Here is a 25190-nt window from a genome sequence, read left to right as displayed (position 1 = left end):
TGGATGCAGTCATTGTTCGGGTATTTTGAGAGCCAGCGTGGCCGGCTAGCAAGACACTGAAGCTTGGCCCAGTGGGAGATTCCTCCATACACACAGTTTAGCGTAGATGGAGGAATCTGTTGCACTTTTTCCATCTGACCATAGAAAGTCTGCAGATATGTATAGATGTAGGGCCGGCTTAACACTCAGGAGCTAGTAAGTGCATCAGAGGGGCAGTGAACATGACCTCCCACTGTCAATGAAAGAAACCAGCTTTACATGTTTATGGCTCCCAGGATCCTGAGATTTGTCCAGCCCTACTAGTCAGTTACTGTCTTGATTTAATTAGGATTGGGTTCAGTAAGACATGAGGGACAATAAAATGGCACTGCCATAACAGGAAGCATTCAGATGCTAATTCCTTGCCTATGGTCTTAAGCATCAGTCAACAGAAAACAAAATAGATGCCGATCAGTTTACGCTCAGGTTCCCAGCTCCGCCCACTGCCTGGAACAGCAGCAGGATTCAAAGCTCGGCTTTGTAAAAGGAGTAAAGGAGTGCATAACTTTACATTTTTCAATACTGAATCTCATCTGACATGTTTCTGCCCACTTCTCAATTTTATCTGGGTCTTGCTGCAGTGATTATTTGTCTTGTTGAGAAGTTATTGCTCTACATATCTTGGTATCATCAGCAAACACGGAGATTGAGCTATGTATTCCAACCTCTATATTTGGTTTTATAAGATAAGGGTCAATGCCAGAAAAAGTAAAAGGGTGATGCAGTACACCGGGCTCCAGGAGTAGACTCATCAAAAAAAAAATTTCTGAGTTTTGTTGCGACTGCTCATACAAGTCATAGAAGAAGCTTTAAAAAAGGTCTTTTGAGAGACGTGCCCTGCAGATCCAAGTGCATTTCCCTGGCCAGGAGCATAAAACCATAGAGTACAAATCAATGGCTCCCTGAAGCCACAGATATATGGGTATGTACACAAATTCCACTGCTGACATGCATACCAGGACATTGCGACATTGTGCACTGTCCTGAATGCAGAGGGTCAGAGTTCAGGGGAAGAAAGTCTCGGTACATGTAAACAGTGGGATTTGCATACATAGTCCTACAGCCTTGGCTTCAGCAAGCCAGTCATTGATTTGTACAGGTGGGCTATTCCCTGCTGTACAGGGCACCCATCACTCTCGGCCAAAGAGATATGCCTGGGTGTGTGTTGCACGGCTCTCCTGCAGGCGTGTGCAAGAGGCCTAAAGCAAACTGATCACAAGGTTAACACAGCAGATATTAACTTTAGGATTATACAGCACCTGAGTGCTGCAAAAACCACACAGCTGTTTTTACTTTGAGAGAAATATGCGATTAAATGTGAACACCGTCCAAAAAACAAAACTCTCATTTAAATATATTCCACAACTGGCAAAAAAGGATTTTGTTTCTCTTTTTGCCTATCAAATGCATTTTGCAGCCAGATATTACCTTGCAAGTGTAGTGGTGATATCATCAATGTGCTGTACTTAGTCTGTACATGGTTTATTGAAAGTATATACAGCCAAGGGTAAAACCCTACCCTACCATAGGGGAAATTTCCCTTCACTTCCTGTCCCAGAGGTCTAAAAGAAGTTAGCGAAATTCTCCCAGAATGAGAGGAATTGCCCTCTTACACCGGCTTCCCCCAAACTTGTGTCTCCATTGGAAGATTTCCCATTGCCACGTGCTCCAAGTTCTGGATTTGCCCTCATTTATTTTCTCTGTGATGATGGTCATCAGGACAAATAGAGGATTGAACCTCCCCAACGGGGAGACAGACATCAATAACAACTTGAAACTCTCACTATCCAGTATTTTAAAGAAAAAGGTTTTACACTTCAAACTGTAACCAAACCCAAGAACACAATATATTTGCAGCTTACCAGTCTTTAGATGTAGTGGCTGCATTAGTTGTATTTACTTTTATTTCCACCTGGTGATCCTACCAGTAAACACACTTCCTGTTCTAGGGTGACAACTTGTACTCACTGTACTGTATCTATGGAGGAGCAGAGGTCACCCTACGACAGGAAGTGTTTTAAGACTACAGGTTCACCGGCCCCTCATCTCTATAGGAGCCCATTTATACCAGGGCGGTTGCGGATCAGCACGGTTACCATGGAAACCTGTATGGAAACCGCACTGATCAGCAGGGCAAAAATAGTGCAGGGAGCAGTTCGGGGGGGGGGGGGTTTCGGTGTGCGGTCGCATGAACGGTCCCCCATAGCAATGTATGAGATTGTTCATGTCGGTGGATCCGTGCGGCCGAAGTGCCCTGGTATGAATGGGGTCTAACACAGGTTGGAAGTGCTCTGCAGTTGACATAAGGGAGTACAAAGGAAGGTAGAAGATTAATGGATTTCTGACAGGATCAACATTTTAATTTTTTTTTCTTTGTATTATTCGAACAGAATAAAACTCCTTCAATCGCATGTTTAAAAGATCAAAAAGTGAAGCTCGTTGTTAAGGTTTAATAGCTAAGGATTAGGTGCAGGACCTCTGTTCATGCAGAACAACTGACTGGCTGCTCAGACAAATGATTAAAATAAAAATGTGATAGATATATATATATATAGATATAGAGAGAGAGAGATTGAGATTATATATCTATATAGATATATAATCCCTCTATATAGCTAGATATATCTATCTATATAGATATATAATCTATATAGAGATATCTATATAGGATATATATACAAACATTGTTTACTAGCAGACACTGTAATCTCCTAGCTGCTGGGGTCCAAATCATTCCTCACTACATCCTTCTGGCTCCAGCACTGGGCCATTAACACAATGCAGCCTCTAAATACATCTTGTGTTTCTCGCCTGGCTTGTTTCCAGCCACAAGTTGGAGCAAACACCAACATTACACCCACGGCAATAACAGAAAAAGGAGCCTGGTTGCAGCCAGGTTTGTGGAAGCAAGGATAGGGTGCTAAGCAAGACGTACCACTCTGTCTCTTCTCTTGCAGCCTGGGAAACGCTAATTATAGTGATAAGGCATCAGCGATGCGGGAAGTAAAACAAAAAAAACTGGAAATGCTTCTTTTGCTGGCACGGGTGGGATATCTGGTTTGTTGAAGTTTGGGAAAACAAGCAAAGGGCGCACACATTTTCTGCTTGGCTGTGTAAAAGGGGGGGGAAAATGCATAGCTGAGATTCCTGTCCAGCAACCCGAGGGAACGAACCAACAACAAAAAAGAAAAGATATAAAAAGCTTACAGAGGAGAATGTGGACTTTTTGAACAGCAAGTTAAATATTACTTAGCACACCTTGCCAATGGCAGGAGATCCAACAGAGGACAGGCTCTGTGGTACAAATCCCTAACATACTGCTTCACTTATTACTATGACCCAGAGGTATGTGAACTGACATTCTGACAAATGAGCATTTTTTGGCTCCTTTACTGTTAGGGACCATCATGCAGCTGCATTACGGGTAAACTGCATCAGCTCAGTAACATTGTAATATAAGCTTTCCAAAATCCATCCAGCTCAATATAAAAAGGATCAGTCCTCTCAAAGCCAATACTGTTTCTTGTCAGAAAGTGATCAGAAATACAAAACATTTAAGTTGTCACAGGAGGTGAGGGGAGATGGGGAAACCTGTTCTGGTGACACGTCTCTTAGATGGGATATCCCCTCGCTTTGGAGGGATCTCCTCTTACTTCCTGCTGTGTCCCAGGTGCAGGAAATTAAAATGCCCCTGACTGGAGTCACACACATACAAAGCAACCTGATAGGGGCTTTAACCATTCCCTACTCTAGTCAAAACTAAGCACCTTGAAGGAAATATATTCCAGGGGAAAAACAGGGGGCTGCCACTGTGGCTCTGAAAAAGCTAGATCCCTGGCTCTAATGGTGACACTTTGGTTTCTGTATTTTCTGAGGCATGCAGATTGGAAGTTCCAATTTATTATTATGATACAGGATTTATAGAGCACCAACAGTTAGCACTTTACAATACAAGGAAGACATTACAGTTAAACAATTGAAGACAAGATGGCTAGGAGGGCCCTGCCCGTGAGAGCTTACAATCTAAAAGTGCCGAGTTCACCTATTGCTTGTTGGGGGTTTGCCATTCCACCAGTATTAAAGCCAGAGAGGACGGGTTACTAACATTTTCAAAAGGGAAGTCCGCATTGATATTCTACATAGAGCTCTCATAACAGGTTACATTTAAGGCAGTTTCTTGCGTCTTCTAGGAATATCTGTAAAGATCTCTGTACTCGATTTCCTAGGCCTTTCCACCTGCTGCCAGCAACCTAAGCTGGTCCCACTTCTCTCTTGCTGGACTAGAGAACACCTCCCCGTCTCCTCATCTCTGTAACATTGGAGGGAGGTGTCTTGCTGTGATTGGGATTTCAGTGCAAGAAAGGAGTAGAGCCTTGGTTCTCATATGGTGGGATAGTGACCTTGTGTTCAGTAGGTCGCCGCGTGACTTCCCCTTTTCTAGGCGAGAGACTTCTCAGCCTCCCCCTAGTGCAACACTGTCGGTTCTTGCGCCAAGCAGCCATTCAAAATATTCTGGTGGGGTGGCTGGGTATATGGCTGCGAGGGAGCACCATCTATATGTACATTGCTTACAGCTTTAGCATATGGCCAATAGAGGTGCCTGGACCAAAGTGACGTCACATTCTGGCTCCCGGCACCTCTAAAGGGCGCGCAAGGGAGCTGTACAAGCAATGCACATGTAGAAGGAGCTCCGTCACAGCACAGCAGTCCACACCGGACCCCAGGCTGAGGATCCACTTCAGTTCTTGTAAGGTAGGGAGACTGGATGGATCTTAAAAAAAATTGTGTGTGAGACTGAGTGTGTGGGAATGTGTCTGTGGTTGTGTGTTTTTGTCAGTGTTTTTGAAGGTCCGTTCACACTAGTACAGTGTTATAATTGAACAGTCCAGTGCGATTTAACGCACTGTACCATACAATCGCACCTACTATACGTTCTGGTGTGGGAGGTGCATTGCGCTGCCATTCAATTGAATGGCACCCCAAACGTACCTCCCACCCACAGTTCAATCGCCCGCACTGGAACACGTGGTAACGCAATGCCATGCATTCCATTGAAGTGCGACTTAAATGACCAAGGACAAATGTTGGTCCTGAGGTTACACAGGTTGAGAACCACTGGCATAGGTAGCCATGAGCCCAATCAATGGGTATTTTACTGTTCTTGCACTTTTTTAAAGCTGAAGCTTTATCTGCTTAGTTTGCCCCTCCCCCCCGATGTACATGCTAGATTCTTAAAATCGTTTTTTTCATTATATACCTATTTTTAAACCCAGTTGGGTCTCTGTGTTTCCCTATGCAATGCAGGCAGATTATTGCTGGTGGGAGGGGCCGGCAGGAATTATGCCAGTGTTGAATTGCCTTGAGGAGTGAATGTCAGTCTGAAGGACTTGGCATTCCAATGCAGGCTGTAGGTAATGCCCACATGACATGACATGACCATAAGTCCTCATGATTGAAAGACCTGAAAACCAATGTATGAAAAATGCAGGCAAGAGACAGTTGAGCTGTGGAGGAAAGAGCTAAATAATGCTGGACACCTTCACCCAGGAAATGAAGTGGGCTTTATTGGACTGCAGCTTCTAATGCACATTGTGAGAAGCTCATAGTGTGCAGTGAAATCAGAGTAGGCCATTTCAATACAGGAAAGGAGCCGGAACAACTGTGCAAGACTGAAGATGAGGCCGGAGTTCAATTGAATCATTTCGTTTTGCCCAGACATACTCTTTAAATTAGTTGAAGACAACAGTCTTAACTTTAAATGGAGAACAAATCCCTATACAATAAACATCTAGTATGATGTCTGAAATATTTGGGATTTATCCCTTATGTTCTAATTACCAACGGGCGGTCAACCCTTATATGTACAATAAATAACGTGTACAGAACAGAATTGTACCTTGCATTAAGCTTTAAAATCCCCCCTCAAGGTGACCATGCCAGAAATGATAAAAGCAATAACATATACCAATGCTACATCCTAACAGAACTGAAGTCAGTATAAATATGGGTTAGTTTGTAGGAAGCCACAAAGTAACAAATCACGCCTCATTGATTTCTGATAGGATCAGACAAGATGCCCATTAAGAATTCCTAGACAGTAGGTCATGTGACCCATTTCACACAGACAACGGCCTGTATTTTGACAAAGCCCCACGTGGTACCCTGGGAGGAAGTCTCCCCCCTAAAGCAGCAAATGCCCCGAGCTATTTCATGGATAGGCTGGCTGAGCAGGAGTTAAACCATTTCTGCTTGCACAACTTGGCAAATATACACTCATTAACCTTTTCCCGCCTGACTAGGCCTTGCTGAAACCACGTTAATGATTAAAAGGGCTGGAAGGTTAAAAGTACAAGCCCAAGTTTATACTTACTAAAAAAAAAAAAAAATAATGATCTGGTTTAATTTTACCCAAAACGTGGGTTCAATTTATTATAACAACGCCATATCGGGCAAACCTTCCTCTCTACAAATGGCGATCAGTAACTTAGCACATGTTCCCGAAAGTGAAGTGTAAATGTTCGGCTGACACCAGTGCTGCGATTTCTTCTTGAAATTCGTACATTTTTCTAAAACACGGTCCTGAAAATAGGTTGTGAACACTACACAACTTACCGCTGACCTCTCCTGAAAATGTTAGTTACCCGACTATTATCCTGACACTTGAGAGTCTCTGACCTGGAACAAGCTTACAGATAAGGAATCCTTTCCTCTGACTTGATATTTGTTCTGGGTCAAGGACTGGGAAAATACTAAAGTCAGTCGATGATAAAAAGATTAAGGCTTGTAATTGCATATTGTCTCTATAAATCTCATGACCACCAACACAAGTGATGATTTCCATACTGCCTATGGTATGCCCATACAAAGCTGCCTACCCACACCTTGGTCAATTCTATTACCTACCTTCTCCTGGATTCGGAGAGCTCAAAACCACTGTGGCTGCAAATTCTGACTTTGGCTTCAGCATGGAGCCCCCAACTCATAATTCAAAGTGTCTATCAGTCATGTAGGTGCAATCACAGCATTGTGGGAGGTGGGCAAAGGGCATCCATACCTTTTGCATACAATGAAAAGTAATGGGTGGGCATTTATTTTCTTGTTACACAGTTGTATCAGCTCATTAAAGCGGACCTTTACCTCCTGTGACTAAAATTCCCATGGGCACGCAGCTCTGCATGCAGATATGAAATCTTACATTCATCAGTTAAATATTTTCATTTTACTTACAATTTCTTGTTTTCTACTTCCTGGTTCTCTTTGGCAAAAGTGATGTAATGTGCCCAAGCTTTGCATCCTGAGAAGGTTACATCAGCAGAGCATTGCTGGGAAATCTCATCTGTAATCTCACGAGATCTCAGGGAAAGGCATTTTCCTCCCCTGAGATAATGTGCATGGTCACATGTACTAGAGTTCCAGGAAGTAAAAGGAGATAGATTCATCTGCCCTTAGTAAAAATGTCAACTGTGAGAAGAATGTAAAGGAAGAGAAAAACAAAAAGGTATGCAAAGAATACAAAGCCGGCAATTTTCTACAAGTACGTGTTTGTAGATTGTCATTACTAAGCATTCCTTAAGGTGTCTTTGTTGTTAATTTGAAGATATGGGTAAGTATGTATAACTACGAGTAGTAATGAAGTTCAGTGTGGTCAGGACCCATCTATACAGCCCCATATTGGGGCTCATTTGGCATACTGGAACGTGTAGCTGTCAAACGCATTGGTTAAAGTTTGCACAAGCTCTCTCTACATATAATAACATTGGTCCTTTTTACAAGGAGCACAAAGCGGCTGTTAGGTTTTTTCTCTTTTTTTTTTTTTTTTACCACATTGCTCAGAACTACAGTCCCAAACAAGCGTGCACGTTGCAGGCCCATGTGGACATGAGCCTTGAATCTGATACAGCAGGTCTGGTCAGCATTTGAACACAGCGTACCCTTATCTGTGGTTATTGTCTGCCACAAAAAGGCAACTGTGCTGCACTTGGAGAGTCCCCATAAAGAGGCCTTTCACATCGGAGGGAGCCTGTGCCCAGCCAGGGGGATTTAAAGCACAAACATGAAAGATTTCCAGGCTCTCAGTTAATAGGTCACTGGTTTTCGCTTACAACTGGCAAACCAGGTTTGGACACATTAAACTGTTCACTGCTAAGAAGAAAGCAGATACAGAAGAAAAGGGACACAATTGTGTGCATTACACAGCGAGTTCACAGACTTTAAACCGCAGAATTCAGAGTCTAAAAGACGTTATTCACAAGAATCTGAAAGAAGGAAAAAGGCAGAATACACAGCGGTGGGTGTATTTATTCAGCTGAAGAAAAAAAAGGATCACCACATATTTTTTTCCCCCTGTCCTAACAAGAGGACAATTGTCACCTGTACAAACGATGGCTCCTACACACTAGCCAAACCAAGATGGCTTTTTTTAGTTCAGTGGTCTTGTGTACACATCACATGTGGGTTAGGCTGGAGCCTCAGATGATGTCAACCTTGTGTCTATGGAGAAACTGTAAAGAAGGAGTTAAAAGTCTTATGAAGAACTCATTTAGATGTCACAAGAAGCTTCAGCCTTTTGACTACCCACAGACACAAGATGTAATCTTTCCCCATTCCTGATTTGTGACCATTACAAAGTCACACATCATCTGCAGGCGGGTGAAGTCACATCGAAGGCATTCTCTACACCTAGATGAATTACCTTAATATCTGGTACTGCTGATCTTGTTATGCAAATGTACAGAGAGAGAGTCATTGAGGCCTTAGATGAACTTAGGTTGTGCCCGTGCAAGGCAAAGCAACAGGTTAATCTTAAAAGGCAGAGTTTAACTTTCAGGACACAATCACATAGACCTGAACCTCCCCCTTTACCTGAATCAAGGGGTCATTATCCCTGCAGGCTGCTGTTGATTTTTGAAAATGGCGCAGCTGTGCGTGGCTCCGCCCACACAGCCGCATCATGCATTCATAAATCCTTTGACAGGATCTGTGAATGGAGAGACTATAAGCCCCACAGCAGAAGGACTTGTGGTACTCAAGGGAATACAAGTGCAGGGATGTCACCGTACTTGTAGTCCATTCCTTCTTCCTTCCTCCCATGTTATTGAATGTCCGTACTGAGGCAGAGACGGGAGGGAAAATCTGCAGGAGCCAGAGCATCGCGCCCGCAGTCCTCTGATCACGGTTGCAATGCTTTACTGGTTCCTATGCAAACATAAATAAAATGCACATTTTTTATTTTATGAAGAAGTGCACATTTATTATCATTTTAAAAAGATGGATTTAGTTTTTAATGACCTGCCTATGATATATATATATATATATATATACACTCCTTTCCTTTGATACCCCGCTGCTCTGCTCACTGCCAGGAGCATAGAGAAGTACCTGGTACTTTCAAGTATGAGGATTCATGTGACAGAGCCACTGGTTTGTGACTAGCCCAATGCTATCACAGAGGGATAGAAAGAGTCCTTAAACCGACGTAAGCTCCAGCTGGAACTTACAAGACGCATCTTCCAGCATTGAACATAGTGGAAAGAGAGAGAAGGAAAGGCAAGTATTACATACTGCAGGGGATAGCTTTATGCTTTGCCCAGCATAGAGAAAGTTCACTTTACAACACAAACTGTCACATAAAACACTCGGTGACCTAGCAAACTGGCCAAATGTGGCAAGTGCCGACTTATGTCTATGGCAAGCATTGACAGTAAAACCATTATAAAAAATGGCTGGCAAAAAACTTTCCTGTACAAAATGCCAGATTCGTAGTTGGTATGCCGACTTCAATACTTGAGTCACTCACCTAGGACAAGTCCGAGTATCAGGATGATGAGTCAAGTTGGCCTTCAATGTATGCGACAAAGACAAAATCCGGGGAAATAAAATCTCAAACCTTGCAGTGGGGCTATCCCAGGACTACAAAGGTGAAGTGCTTGTTACCCTAGAGAGCTAAAATAACAGATATACTCACCCGAACCGCAATCCTGGCTGGCTGCTAGACCGGCCCCTTCAGCCTGTCTCCTTCTCCACTCCAGCGATGGAAAGCTCTTGGCATCCTCACGTCCTATACACTGCATTGGAGGTGATGACTACTTGGACCTTAGACCTCTGGAACCAAGGAGGAGCGAGGCTGAATGGACCGGTCTAGGAGCCAGCCGGGATTGTAATTTGGCTATGTGTCTCTATTAGGGTATAGCTCCCTATGCAAAACAAGCACCTAACTAATGTAGTACGGGGGCTGTAGAGCTCTTCTTTAATGCAGGGCTGGACAAATCTTAGAAGAAGTCAATCCCCCTTAAAAAAACAATTTGCCATTTCTGGCCATTCTAAATTAGACTGAAGTCTATGGAGCGAACACACACAAACAGTGTTGGCAAAGATCTCCATAGCAACAAACATGACGCTTGGTAGAGCCAAGCAGTCACATCTGTGCAGCCGAGCCCAAGGGCGGACAAATCACACATGCACGTCCAACCACCATTCTCAGAGGCCTATAGGCACCCTTAAGCAGAGCACAACAAGGCATGGGAAATCTAACAGCCATCTGCAGCCAAGGACCAACGCGACCAAGCAGCATTTATCACCAGCTTGGCTGACATTTAGATACAGCACACACATGGAGGAAAGGAGTGATCACAGCTCAATCACAGAAGATTGCAAGCATGCTGAACATTTATTCAGGTGAGGACTCATACAAGCAACTCATGCAGTCACTGACCGTCACAAGGTTTGCCAATCTCTGGCCATAAAAGGCTATCCTTACATACAAACAGGATATAACGGATCCCAGAACAGAAAAGGCTCCGGTGTATTCATATTTTAAGGCCTTGTTCACACTGAAAGCGCGTGCATTCCAGAGCGGTAGCTGCTGTGAAACGCCCCCCATTTTTTGCATTTGCAGTGGAATGCAACGCTGGCAAAGTTTTGCCACGCGTTCGATCGCACTGCGGACGGGGGGGAGAGGGGGCGTGGAAGCGGTGCCATTGAATACAATGCATCGCCACGCCCCCTCCCACGGGGGGAAGTTTCACAGCGATCGCGTTGTGTTCCAGCAGCTACCGCTCTGGAACGCACGCGCTTTCAGTGTGAACAAGCCCTAAGTGACATCATCAACCTAGCTTTTGGGATGTGTGAAGTACTGACAGGCATAACAAGGAGCAAAATCCATTCCCTGTATACAAACAAAATGTATTATGCTTTATGTAGTTTCCCCCCCCAAAAATGCAGTGTAAATCATTGGCCAGAAAAGATGAAGTAGAACTCTAGTGACAACAATCACTTTTCGGGTGTTGGGCAACATGTGCCACCAAAGAAGGCTCAACAGTTCTATAGAAACACTAGTTTTCATGCGCACACTGGCTGCCAGGTATTGTCCACAATTTAAAGTGACACTAAACTCAGGAGCTAAATCTTAAAAATTAATTCATGTACCTAAAGTATTATTTAAAAAAAAATGTATCTTATTTGTGTATCACTCGGCTGTAGATCCTCAAATCATCTCTGAATTCATGCTGACACTGTCCTTCCTTCTGGAGGGGGGTTACCTTTGTTCCCCATGGTCCCTGTGTGTGTTGTAAAGTAGCCACCGCTCCAAGCTCACTCCCATGATGGACTACAATCTCAGTACAAATTAGTCGACTAAACATGAGATTGTAGTCCATCACAGGAGTGAGCTTGGAGCGGTGGCTACTTTACAACACACACAGGGACCATGGGGAATAAAAGTAGCCCCCCTCCAGAAGGAAGGACAGTGTCAGCACCAATTCAGAGGTGATTTGAGGATCTCCAGCCAAGTGAAACACTAATAAGGTCCAGTAGTGTTAATAGGTACTTGAATGCATTTTTAAGATTTAACTGCTGAGATTAGTGTCACTTTAAATATGATGGAGTCCTGCAGCGGGCCACTTCAATTTACACAGACACTACTCCCTTTTGGGTCATTAACGCCCTGCCAGTTGTAAAAATAACAAACCTCTAAGCAGCCCATCCCAGATTGCAAAGTAATGAGAAGGCTGCTCAAAGGCCATTCAAAAAAGGGCACGATTGTAATAGTGTACACTCATCTTTACAGGCCAGTGCAATGACTGACAGCTTGGCAACACAGACCAACTCCCACCCTGGGATTAAATGCCACCCCTGACAGCCCTGCTAAACACGTAACTTGAATTTTATATGCGTGACTCTTCAATCATATCTCCCTGATCTCCTGCCACACCCTCCCCTACTCTATGACACCCTCAGAAGAGTCACCTAGCATTTGCATCCAGCTTAACATCAATACACCCCCCCTAGCATGTCCCGATCTCTTCAAGGCCACAATAAGCATTTTACAGGTGCATAGATAAGTGAAGCTCGTAGAATCTCCTCCACACACACTCCAAAGACAAGGCGGGGGCATGATCTGGCATGCAGTCACACCACCAGCAGGGCATAAGGGAATAATAATACCAGCACGATAATCTTGTTGTGTTGCACGATACAGAAAATACTTCTTGAGTGTTGAGAAACGGACACATTCCGAAAAAAAACAACAAGATTGTGCAATGAATTACAGGTGCCTCACCTTGTCCATGGGTGGCTGTGCAATGCGGAGCACACCCAGCTCATGCCCCATGAATAGGTATTTGCTGTTATTTAAAATGGGCAAAACAAACTAATACAGCAAAGGTAATATGGAAATGTAAGGCTTTCCAAGGTGTCAGTGGTGCCTGTGACATTTGTACATAAAATGTATTCATTTGTATTTATTGATCTCAATCGTGTGCCCATAGCGCTTCTCTCGTGTGCCCATAGCGCTTCTCTCGTGTGCCCATAGCGCTTCTCTCGCGTGCCCATAGCGCTTCAATAAATAATGATTTCCAGATCTTTCTTCATAATTAGAATTAATTTCTCAGTACATTCTACATGTGATACAACCCGGCTACTGGTAGCATTTGCATGTCATGCCATGTTTGTCCAACGTCAAATAAAGACGGGACGATAAGGTGGACCTATGGTGGCTTATTCTTCTATACAACCAGGCTGCCAACACCCACCGACTTTATGTTATAACCTGGAAACGATTCTATGTGTCAGGTGGCCACATGGCTACATTGGCAGTATCAAGTATTAGCTACTTATACACAAAAGTTACAAAGTCATCAGAATCGCTTAAAGATTTTGCTACTGAACTCATGTAACAAGAAAACCCCAAACACTCGCCCTGCCCAGTATTGTATCGCAATACCACGCTGATGGCTTGTTTAGAATGGCCGCTTTGCTCTGGCTTCTTTTATATTAAGAAGCAATGCTGGAGTACAGAAGTGAGAAGCATTGGGGATGATGTCAGATGGGAGATTCTCCCGCTAGAGGCAGATCACCAGTGGCAGGATCCCTACTGCTCGTCTGTCCCTATGGAATCGCTCCCTCTGTAGACAGGTGTAGCGAGAGGTCTCTGATCACAAGTGCAAGCAATGGGAGCGACAAAACCCTGGCTCAGCTACAGAGGGAGCGATGTCATAGGGGCAAACAGGCACCTCTTAGAGATCCTGCCACTGGCAATTTTGACAAATCGCCAACGACATAGTTGCCTGTCTGATATCAGCCTTAAATATAACCTGTCTTGCAGCACTGGGGTCTTCAGTTTAAATCCCCATCTGACATCAGCCTGAAGTATAACCTGTCTTGCAGCACTGGGGTCTTCAGTTTGAATCCCCATCTGACATCAGCCTGAAGTATAACCTGTCTTGCAGCACTGGGGTCTTCAGTTTGAATCCCCATCTGACATCAGCCTTAAATATATCCTGTCTTGCAGCACTGGGGTCCTCGGTTTATACCTCACCAGGACCCTGTCTGCATGTTCTGCCCGTGCTTGCATGGCTTTCCTTCCACACCCCAAAGAAGAAAATGGCCCTGGTATGAGTACATGGGGACCGTAGATTGTAAGCTTTTGGGGGCAGGGTCTGATGTGAGCAAGCATTATGAGAATTAATAAATGTAGGGCAAATAAATGGGGTTTCCACCGGTGAGGAAGTGGTGAATTTCCAGGGACAGGCTTCATGGGTAGGGAGTGTCCCTGGAAATGTGAACAGCGATTCATTCTGCAGGAGTCAGGCTGCAAGCTGTCAGGAGGGGAGGACACTGCACAGGGAGGAAAGTTCAGGCAGATTGGTGGGACATGGACTCGTACTGGGGAGGGGGGGTCGTTGTATAGGAAAGGTGAATGTGGCAGCTATGGGTAGTAAGCTGTGATCCTGATATACACATAACTAGTGAAGCGGACAGAGAAGCTGATTCCCAGCAACTGCAGCCAAAGTCCACAGACTGAGATGTGCCCCCCAACAACCAATCAGGTTTCAGAATTCAAATGAAGCCAGGTGTGAGGTTGCCCTAGACAACGGCTCCAGTTCCCATTAACCAGCCCGCACAGTCCGGGTCCGTGTGACAGGGGGTGCTCACCTTGCGCTGCTGCTTCTCCCAGGCCGGGTCGAGTAGCAGGTCCCGGTCCCAGTCGTCCTCCTGCGCCATGTACTTCCCCTCCGGAGTCATAACGTAGCGCGTACCGCCGCTCATGTGATAGTCCACCATGGCGGCCCGGAGAGTTTAGCTATCGGGGGAGTTGCAGGCGGATAGTAACAGCAGGGGGTTCTGTCTCTCCCGTGTGGAAGCAGCGGGTTCCTCTCCTCTCCTGGGATCGGCGCCGAGTGCGCATGCGCGCTTCACGTCCTCCGCCACCACAGCGTCTACTCGCTCACCTCAACCGCGCCAGCCAATAGGGAGCCACTAGGCAGCCAGGGGCCCCACCCCAGCTAGGGAGCTGTCCAATAGGAGAGAGGAAGGCAGTTTGCCGCTCCTAAACTGCCTTTGCTCCATCGGTCTTGAGCGGCAATTCACAGAATCCGAGGGGCGGAGCGGGAGACGCCCTCTGATGTCACTGTCACACCCGTGTCATCCGCCCTGAGAGCAGGCTGTTCCCGCCCTTTACTCTTGGCTGCTAGGTGTACCGGTGCACTGCACCGCCGACTCCAGAAGACACCCCCCAAATACTTTTCCATTCCAATGGGACCCCAGAGCAGTATTTCTGTCACCCCAACAGAGACCCAAGCACAGTGCTTCCAACTCCCCACGAAACTCCAGAACAGTGCTCCCAAAACATTGCCACTTTCCCACCATAAGACACCAGAACATCGGTCAGATGTTCCCCACTATCCACCCTCCATTGCACCAAGTACCCAGAACAGCCAACAGGACAGCGCTCTTGTACCCCCTCTGAGACCCTAAAACAGAGCAGTCTGACACCCCAAAACAGAGCTCCCATCCCCCACACCGAGACCTCAAAACTGAATCTCTTTCCTCCAACCAAGGCCTCGGAACAGCACCCCCATACAGACGTCAGACGTCGCAACATCATCATATCCTCCTCACTTCAGAGCAGTGCTCTTATCTCCACCACCAAGACCCTAAAACAGAGCCTCCTATACCTCCACTAATACCTCCACAGAACAGCACCCCCCTTCCCAGAGACATCCCAAAACAGCATTCCTACCCTCCAACCACCACTGCTAATACCCCAAAACAGAGCCTACTATGCCCCCACTGAGATCCCAGAACAGCATCCGGTCCCCCCTTCCCAGAGTCATCCCAAAACAGCATTCCTACCCCCCAACCTTCACCGCTAAGACCCCAAAACAGAGCATCCTATACCCCCACTGAGATCCCCAAAACAGCATTCCTACCGAACCCCACCATCACCACCGCTAAGACCCCAAAACAGCCTTCTATACCCCCACTGAGATCCCAGAACAGCATTCCCCCACCACCAGCACTAAGACCCAAAAACAGAGCCTCCTATACCTCCACTGAGATCCCAGAACAGCATTCCTATCACCACCGCTAATGTCCCAAAACAGAGACCCTATGCCCCCACCATGAAACCCAGAGCAGTGCTTTTATCCCATTGAAACCTCAGAAATATGCCCCTGTTACCCCTACTGAGATCCCAAATCAGGATCCCTATCCCTCCATCACTTCCAAGAACCCATAACAGAGTTATATCTCCCCAATGAGATCTCAAAAAGGACTCCGTTCCCCCAACCCGAGACCTCCGACCAGTGCTCCTATCCCATCAAGACCTCCGACCAGTGCTCCTGTCCCATCAAGATCTCAGACCAGTGCTCCTGTCCCATCAAGACCTCAGACCAGTGCTCCTGTCCCATTCAGTGCTCCTATCCCATCAAGACCTCCGACCAGTGCTCCTGTCCCATCAAGATCTCAGACCAGTGCTCCTGTCCCATCAAGACCTCCGACCAGTGCTCCTGTCCCATCAAGACCTCCGACCAGTGCTCCTGTCCCATCAAGATCTCAGACCAGTGCTCCTGTCCCATCAAGATCTCAGAGCAGTGCTCCTGTCCCATCAAGATCTCAGACCAGTGCTCCTGTCCAATCAAGATCTCAGACCAGTGCTTCTATCCCATCAAGATCTCAGGCCAGTGCTTCTATCCCATCAAGATCTCAGGCCAGTGCTTCTATCCCATCAAGATCTCAGACCAGTGCTTCTATCCCATCAAGATCTCAGGCCAGTGCTTCTATCCCATCAAGATCTCAGACCAGTGCTTCTATCCCATCAAGATCTCAGGCCAGTGCTTCTATCCCATCAAAATCTAGATATAAATCATAAAGATCATCAAAAATAAATTGATTGGTGTGTTTGTCATGTGTTTCACTTGCTGGTGAAGCTTTACATCGCGCTTCCAATCACTAAGGTGTGAAAGGGACCTTATTCTACTTCACTGAGTGTACAGGATACTGCTGCACTGACACCAAGAACCTAAAATACTGAATACATTCTTATTCCTTTGTTACCTCAAAATACCATTCTTCATACTATTCCATTCCACGAAGACCCCAGAATATCACTCCTGTTACTATCCTCCTTCGCCGAGACCCCAGAGCACCATTCTTAATAACATTCCACTCCTCGAAGACCCCAGAATATCACTCGTGTTACTATCCTCCTTCGCCGAGACCCCAGAGCACCATTCTTAATAACATTCCATTCCACGAAGACCCCAGAATATCACTTCTGTTACTATCCTCCTTTGCCGAGACCCCAGAGCACCATTCTTAATAACATTCCACTCCTCGAAGACCCCAGAATATCACTCGTGTTACTATCCTCCTTCGCCGAGACCCCAGAGCACCATTCTTAATAACATTCCATTGCTCGAAGACCCCAGAATATCACTCCTGTTACTATCCACCTTCTCTGAGACTCCAGAATACCTTTCTTTAAGGAGAACTAATAAGATTTCTTTATGCTTCCCTGAGATCCAATAATATCACTACCATATTTTCCGCTTCACTATGATCCCACAATATCACTTCTGTTACTCTTCTACGCTACTGAGACTCCGGGATATTGCTCTATAACATCATGGGAAGCCCAGAGAGATGTCATATGACACTTTTCCTCCTGTATGGCTTTACCAGGGTTGCCAGTTGTGAACAGACTATAAAAGTTGTGACTAAGGGCTTGTTCACACAGGGCGTTGCCATACAGTTCCCTGCATTTTCAAATGCAACAATAGACAAAGAGAAGATATGTTGTTTTTAACAGAACCTCTTTATACCAAAGCGTTGTGTGGCCTGTATGCTGCATGTTGGTTTAACCTGCATTTTGCCATTTAGCTAAGTTGAATGTAACCCCTAAAGCCCAGTCCCCCTCAACTGGTCTCTAGTCCCCCTTTTGTGCTGGATACAGGGCTAAATGACATTGGGCATCATTCAGACTGGTAGAGAACTGGCACTAGATAGCAACTCACACATTTCTAGTGTAAACCCAACTCACTATGTGTTTGTTGGTTTACGTCAAGTAGATGACAGCACTTTGCATGGACGTCAATGCTAAGCCTGTTGAAGGGACCCTGCGCAGCCCCAAAAGCGCCTGTTTATATGACAAGGAACTTCAAATAAATGAAAATTTTGCTATCCTAAAATGATTTTGGTGTGCTGGTGACATTTCTACATATTCCTGATTTATGCGGCGCCACCCTCGGGGGCACCCGCTGTGGGAATTTCAGCCTGTGAATCAAGAATCATCCGAAATCCACACAGTGTAGGGCCAGCGCAACCATTTTACTCCAGAGGAATCTTTGAAATAATTTTCAGGTTTCGGGGAACCCCTACTAGAGCGAAGGCAGTCAGTGGGACAAATGTCCCTTGCGTTGGTGACCGGTGAAAAGAATGCCCCTTTCCAGTGGTGATCAGAATGCCACCCTTACAGACAGCTAGGAAGATCATTGGTATCCTGCAGCTTGCTCTGCCAAGTGGTGTTGACCCTGGGACTATGCAAGCACCATCAAATGAAAGGTCAATCAGCCACAACTCAAGGAACCCCTAACAACCTCTAGAGCCGTGGTTCTCAACTGGTGGGCCGTGACCCAAAGGTGGGTTGCGACTCCATGTTCAGTGGGTTGCAGCATGCCTTACATTGCACTAGGTGAGCGCAGCACTGTCAGTTCTTGTGCCTGGCGCCGAGTGTCAGCTTGCGGTGGGGTTGGCTTGGGTATGACTGCAAGGGAGCTCCATCCACAGGTACATGTCTTACAGCTCCCTCATGTGACCTGGGTGATATCACATTCTGGCTTCCACCATCTCTACAGGAAGTGCAAGGGAGCTGTACAAGCAATGAAAGTATGGATGGAGCTTCGTCACAGCACAACAGCCCACACTGAACCCCTACATTTTTTTTGGAGTGTGTATATGTGTGAGAATGTCTGTGTGTGAGATTGTGTCTGTTGTTGTGTGTGTCTGTCAGTGTTTTAATCGCAAACTACCACGCAATCACACCTACTGTTCATTTTGGTGTGGGAGGTGCATTGCGTTGCCATTATTTTGAATGGCACCCCAAACACACCTCCCACCCAGAATTTGATCGCTTCCACTGGAATATGCGGTACCGCAATGCCGTTCGTTCCAGTGTGGTGCGACTTGGGTCGCGACTTAATGACCAAGGTCAAATGTGGGTCCTGTGGTTATACACTGCTCTAGAGGAACCCTACAATGGCTGGGTTAGACCCTCTTTTTCCCCCCAATTCCTGTCATTTCACTAGGTCAGAAAGGGTAGATCTCTCAAACATGAACACAAACAGCAAAGATCAACTTTCCCTGCTTGATCCAAAAAGGGTCTATTGACCTTTCTCGGATCGAGACCTTTGCTTGAGGTCTATTTTAAAGGAATAACAATGTCATTGAGGATTGATGACACGCAGAAATGATATGATGTCCATACACTATAAACTGCATTTGGTAGATCTGATTACTCTCAGGTACCCCGGTTTGCCATGGGGCTTCCAAACTTAAACGTAAAAGTGCACCTGATCCTGAGCACAGGGATAGGTGACACTCCACACTGCAGACTCCTCCATCACCAGCTTATGAAGAGGCAATAAAATAGTAAATACACAAGGTTTTAGAACATGTCTGACTTTAATTTGAGTGACCTTAGTCGGATCTGTAGATAGCAGTCTATAGGGTATACCAGAGAGCCACTGAATCGTGTTGAACATTCCTGTTTTTTCCTGTGTCACAGTTTCACAATGCTCTGCAAAACATGATCCTTGGACTTACGGAGCCTCCAGACAAGGAATGTTTATTCATTCAGGTCTTTTATGACCAGTCTGGGGAATATTTGTAGTTATGTCTATAAGCATTACCCAACCAAGGTAGAAGTGTCCTGGCAATGCATTCAAGCATGCCAGACATACCAACATATGAAAGTTAAAATGGCTTTTTGTTAGTTTACTTGGCAAAGGGACCTTAGAGCTTCAAAAGTGTGCTGTAAAATAGTCTTCAAGTAAGCTATTAATAGATATACAACGTTGAGCATATTCAGTAGCACGGAATTTTTATGCCATGCATTTTCTGGATTTCAAAAGCACCATCTAGTGTCCACTTAGGGGTACTGCAGCATATCTGTTAAAATGTATTGTAAGAACTAAGGTTATACTCGATTTACCTGCAGTATGTAGACACAGATATATTGGCTTGGGCTCTATGGCAGCATTTTAAGGTTTTTGGGGGACACATTAATAATAACATATTACTTTTTACTTTGCTTTTTGAAATATTAGGTGGAGCATGCCAACATATAATCTAATCAAAAATCTGCTGCAATAGATCAGAAATTGTCCAGTTAATCATTACCAATCACATTCTATACACTAATCCATATGTAAATACATATACATTCCAGGCCAGAGTCCTTTGGCTATCCTAGTTGTGTACCTGTTTATGGGCAGCACTTTATATCACAAAGCAAAAAAAAAAAATTATAGTATATAAAATGCGATTGATCCTTTTTTTCATATTACATCCATGATAAAATATCATCGTCCATAAAGATTCATACCCAGGGTTCAAACAGCTTTGTGCTTGTATGGGTTCTGGACAATGGAATTCCAATCCCTGAGGATACCGCAACAGATCTTTTATCAAAATATTGTAGAACTGATAGCAATCAATTAGAACATAGTATATGCCAGACCAAGATCTGACTGTCAGAGAACAATGAAAACCAGACAAGCAAAAGGTGCTAGTTAAAATATTTATTAAGAACAGTGTACACAGGAACAAGCAGAATCATAAACCGGAACAAGCCAAAGTCAGGAGCCGGAGTGGGTAGTCGTCCAAGCCAGGTCAGGAACACGGAGATCAGCGTTGTCAGGAACAAGCCAGGAGCAGAAGCCACAAAATCAGCGTTGTCAGGAGCCAGAGGAGAATGTCAGCCAGGATCGGGTCATACACAGAATCAGGATACTCAGCAGCAGGAACGCACTAGCAGGAAGACCACGCAAGGGCAAGGTCAGACTGGACTGAGTGGTTTATATATAGTGAGTGGGGTGACATCATCACTCAGAGACAGGAAACTCACATCTGACTCTCTCAGATGATGCTCAGAGTCTGCTCAGGCAAAGAAGGAAACACAGGCGAGTAAAATGGCAGCCAAGCCAGAATGTGGCAAACCACTAAAGTCAGGGTGGAACCCTGACACTGACTCATGTAAAGAAATTCTAATTGTTTGAGATTGTATATTGAAATTCAGTCCTTTGCCCTGTTTAATGGATAACATTATAAGGATATAAGGTTATAAGGATATAAACATTATAAGGTATATAGTAGGGATGCACCAATACTGATACTAGTATCGATATCGGTGCCGATACCGAGTATTTGGGCGAGTACTCGTACTCGCCCAAATACTCAGATGCCTAGCCCGATACTTCCTGTATCAGGAAGCCGGGCAGCGCGTCATTACGCGCTGCCCTGTTTCCTGATTGGCCGGGAAACGGCTCCATGCTCTCTCGTCACTTGTGATGAGAGAGCATGGAGCCGACTTCCCGGCCAATCTGGATCTGGCTTCCTGATTGGTAGGGAAGCTAGCCAATCAGGAAGCCGGGCGCCGTGTAATGACGCAGAGCCCGGCATTCTGATTGGCCTGGAAGCCGGCTTCATGCTTCCTCGTCATCTCATGACGAGGGAGCATGGAGCCAGCCTCCCAGTCAATCAGAAAGCAGGGAGCCGCGTCATTAAACGGCGCCCGGCTTCCATGATTGGCTAGCACGATGGCTCCGCTGCTGGGTACTGGAGGAAGGCCGCTCCTGGCTGGAGAGGCCCTGGGGGTGACAGGCTGGACATGCCGAGGTGAGAGGGGAGAGAGATCCACACTGCAGACACATGCTGGATCTTATTATTATTATGGGGAGTCGTATGGGCCGCCTTACTTTTTAATCGGGAAGCCGCGTGGCGAGTCATTACACGCTGCCCGGCTTCCCGGCTAATCAGGAAGCCAGGTGGCAAGTCATTACACTCCACCTGGCTTCCTGGATCCTGGACACTCAGGGACATCAGAAGAGGGAACCACGGCCTCCTGGGCCAATAAGGAACGATGGCAATGACCGTCACCCTCTCTTGCTCCACTCTCTGGAGCACTGACATCATCGGAAACGGGGGAAAAACATACCATGGGTGCGATAGGACGTCCTGGGCCTCCGTTCTCGCGTCGAACCTTCTCGATAAGAACCTATTGACCTGACAATTTTTGTAAGAGGCCATTAGGTCCACTTGTGGCCTGCCATACTTCCGAGCTAGACAGTCGAAGATCCGTTTAGAAAGAGACCACTCGGTAGGGTCCACGTGATTCCTGCTAAGATAGTCTGGACGGTTTTCTTGTTAATCGGGAAGCCGTGTGGCGAGTCATTACACGCTGCCCGGCTTCCCGGCTAATCAGGAAGTCATGTGGCAAGTCATTACATGCCACCTGGCTTCCTGAATGGGACTTTGGGAACTCGGTAATTGGTATCGGCGAGTACCGGGAAAAAAGTATCGGTACTCGTTAGGGATGCACCGATACCACTTTTTTAAGCCCGAGTACGAGTACCGATACTTTTGCTCAAGTACTCGCCGATACCAATTACCGATACTTTCTCTTAAAGGGACAGGTCACATTTTTTCTAAAGCAATACAAACTAATGCTTTAAGGTCACTTTCTTAATATTATGATTCATGAGATGACGAGGGAGCATGACGCCGGCTTCGCGGCCAATCAGAATGCCGGGCGCTGCGTCATTACACAGCGCCCGGCTTCTGGATTTGCTAGCTTCCTGGCCAATCAAGAAACCGGGCAGCGTATAATGACACGCTGTCCAGCTTCCTGATACAGGAAGTACTCGTGCTAGGTATCGGAGCATTTGGGCGAGTACGAGTACTCACCCAAATACTTGGTATCTGCACCGATACCGATACTAGTATCGGTATCGGTGCATCCCTAGTACTCGTACTCGGTACCAAAATACCGGTATCGGTGCATCCCCAGTATATAGTGTAATAATAATTATTATGCTATATACTACTTACAGTTTTAGATACTCAGGTAATTTCACTTTATGCATGATTATTATTATTAATAAACTGTATGCCATTGTTTGCAGTTTTACATACTCAGCTCATATCATTTTATGTTACCTTATTTCTTAGCCCTGATGAAGGGGGATTCATGAACCCCCGAAATGCATTGGATTTCATTTTATGTGTCTTAATAAATAAAAGTCTTGCTGGACTTGTTGAAACTGTGTGGGTCTCTTATGCTCCCAATTTTCTACAGGTCATTCAAGGGGTTCTTTGAGATTCCCTGGTTAACAGAGAGCTGCCTCTAAAAGGCTATCTTTTTTTTTCACATCCACTCTAGTGTCTAGAGTTCCACAAAAACTTACCTGTTTACTGAATAAGCATTTCAAAAAGTTTGGTTGAATTTTTTTTATACACTTAAAGGAAACCTGTACTGAAGGACGTCACTGATCTCTCCTGTTGCATGCCAATCTGATGACATCAATAATATGTAAGTCACTGAGTGTAAAAGTATGTAGAAAGGAATTCTAGGGCCTGGCTCTGAGTTCAGCTACCACATGCCTGTCAGTGACATGTCAAAGCTAGAGACACACAGGAAATGAGCAAATGTCATAAGAAGTTTTGCAATGACAACCCGCTTATTGCTCTCAGTAACCTCCTTTGATGATTTTTTCCTTTAAAATGTTCAATCAACTGCATTTCTGTTTTCCTTAAAGTGACATTAAACCCTCAGATTTTTTAACATAAAACAATACTGTAATGTGTGCCTTACTGTAATCCATGGTTGTTTCCCTTCTCTTTGCTGCTCTTCCTTTTAAATCTGTATATCTTCTCATGCTGGGCAGAACTTCTGTTTTGCAGCAGACTTGAACCCCCGAAATGCATTGGATTTCATTTTATGTGTCTTAATAAATAAAAGTCTTGCTGGACTTGTTGAAACTGTGTGGGTCTCTTATGCTCCCAATTTTCTACAGGTCATTCAAGGGGTTCTTTGAGATTCCCTGGTTAACAGAGAGCTGCCTCTAAAAGGCTATCTTTTTTTTTCACATCCACTCTAGTGTCTAGAGTTCCACAAAAACTTACCTGTTTACTGAATAAGCATTTCAAAAAGTTTGGTTGAATTTTTTTTATACACTTAAAGGAAACCTGTACTGAAGGACGTCACTGATCTCTCCTGTTGCATGCCAATCTGATGACATCAATAATATGTAAGTCACTGAGTGTAAAAGTATGTAGAAAGGAATTCTAGGGCCTGGCTCTGAGTTCAGCTACCACATGCCTGTCAGTGACATGTCAAAGCTAGAGACACACAGGAAATGAGCAAATGTCATAAGAAGTTTTGCAATGACAACCCGCTTATTGCTCTCAGTAACCTCCTTTGATGATTTTTTCCTTTAAAATGTTCAATCAACTGCATTTCTGTTTTCCTTAAAGTGACATTAAACCCTCAGATTTTTTAACATAAAACAATACTGTAATGTGTGCCTTACTGTAATCCATGGTTGTTTCCCTTCTCTTTGCTGCTCTTCCTTTTAAATCTGTATATCTTCTCATGCTGGGCAGAACTTCTGTTTTGCAGCAGACTGCCTTGTCTCTGGAATGGATGCATGGTGTCTGTGTGCAGGTTCACAACCTGAGCCAGCACTACAGTAAGAGGCCCTCAGCTGCAAAGGGAAGTTCTGCCCCAGCATGAGAAGAGATACAGATTTAAAAGGAAGAGCAGCAAAGAGAAGGGAAACAACCATGGATTACAGTAAGGCACACATTACAGTATTGGTTTATGTTGAACAATCTGAGGGTTTAATGTCACTTTAAGGGTCCCTCCACACTTTCTCCAGTGCGTTACCATGCGCGGGTTAAAATTTTTGTAGCACAGCCCTCCACGGTTCTCTACATATATACTGTACCTGTATGTCTGTACTGAGATGAGGAATTGCTTCAGTCTTGCTTTTTTATTATGATCATATTTATGACATTGTTGGCTTATTAGAGTCCACAGATAACAATACATTACACACAAAGTAACAAGATGGTTGTGAAATAGAGTTTTTGAGGTAGGATGTTTTATCCCATCTTGACAGAATGCCCTTTCAGGAAAACAATTCTGTGGGGTAATACCGCTGGGCAGATGCAGCCCATTTTCCATGCAATGCTCTCTTGATGGCAGATGTTGAAATGCTGTTTCAGACATTTTTCGGTCCTTCTTTCCATCTTCTACACAGTAAACCAAAATTCCCATATTCTTGTATGTGTCTAATTCATGCTGCACACAGTCA

The 25190-nt window shown here is 45.1% G+C and overlaps 1 protein-coding gene across 6 annotated transcripts in view; it reads right to left on the bottom strand.

Moving 5' to 3' along the window:
• The window catches only part of ACTN4 (actinin alpha 4), a 71073-nt gene extending 56291 nt beyond the window's left edge, over positions 1–14782 (bottom strand). For 4 of the 6 annotated variants that reach the window (XM_018576928.1, XM_018576929.1, XM_018576931.1 and 1 more), the window contains exon 1: positions 14470–14781. In XM_018576928.1, the coding sequence (XP_018432430.1) occupies positions 14470–14598 (129 nt within the window). In that variant the 5' untranslated portion in view covers positions 14599–14781. Of the gene's footprint in view, positions 1–14469 lie in introns of all 6 variants that reach the window. The other 2 variants (XM_018576933.1, XM_018576932.1) reach the window with 1 other exon arrangement.
• Between the last annotated feature and the right edge of the window lie 10408 nt (positions 14783–25190).

This window comes from Nanorana parkeri, unplaced genomic scaffold, assembly GCF_000935625.1.
Source record: "Nanorana parkeri isolate BGI_ZX_2015 unplaced genomic scaffold, ASM93562v1 scaffold80, whole genome shotgun sequence".
NCBI lineage: Eukaryota > Metazoa > Chordata > Amphibia > Anura > Dicroglossidae > Nanorana > Nanorana parkeri.
This window is presented reverse-complemented; position numbering and strand designations above follow the sequence as displayed.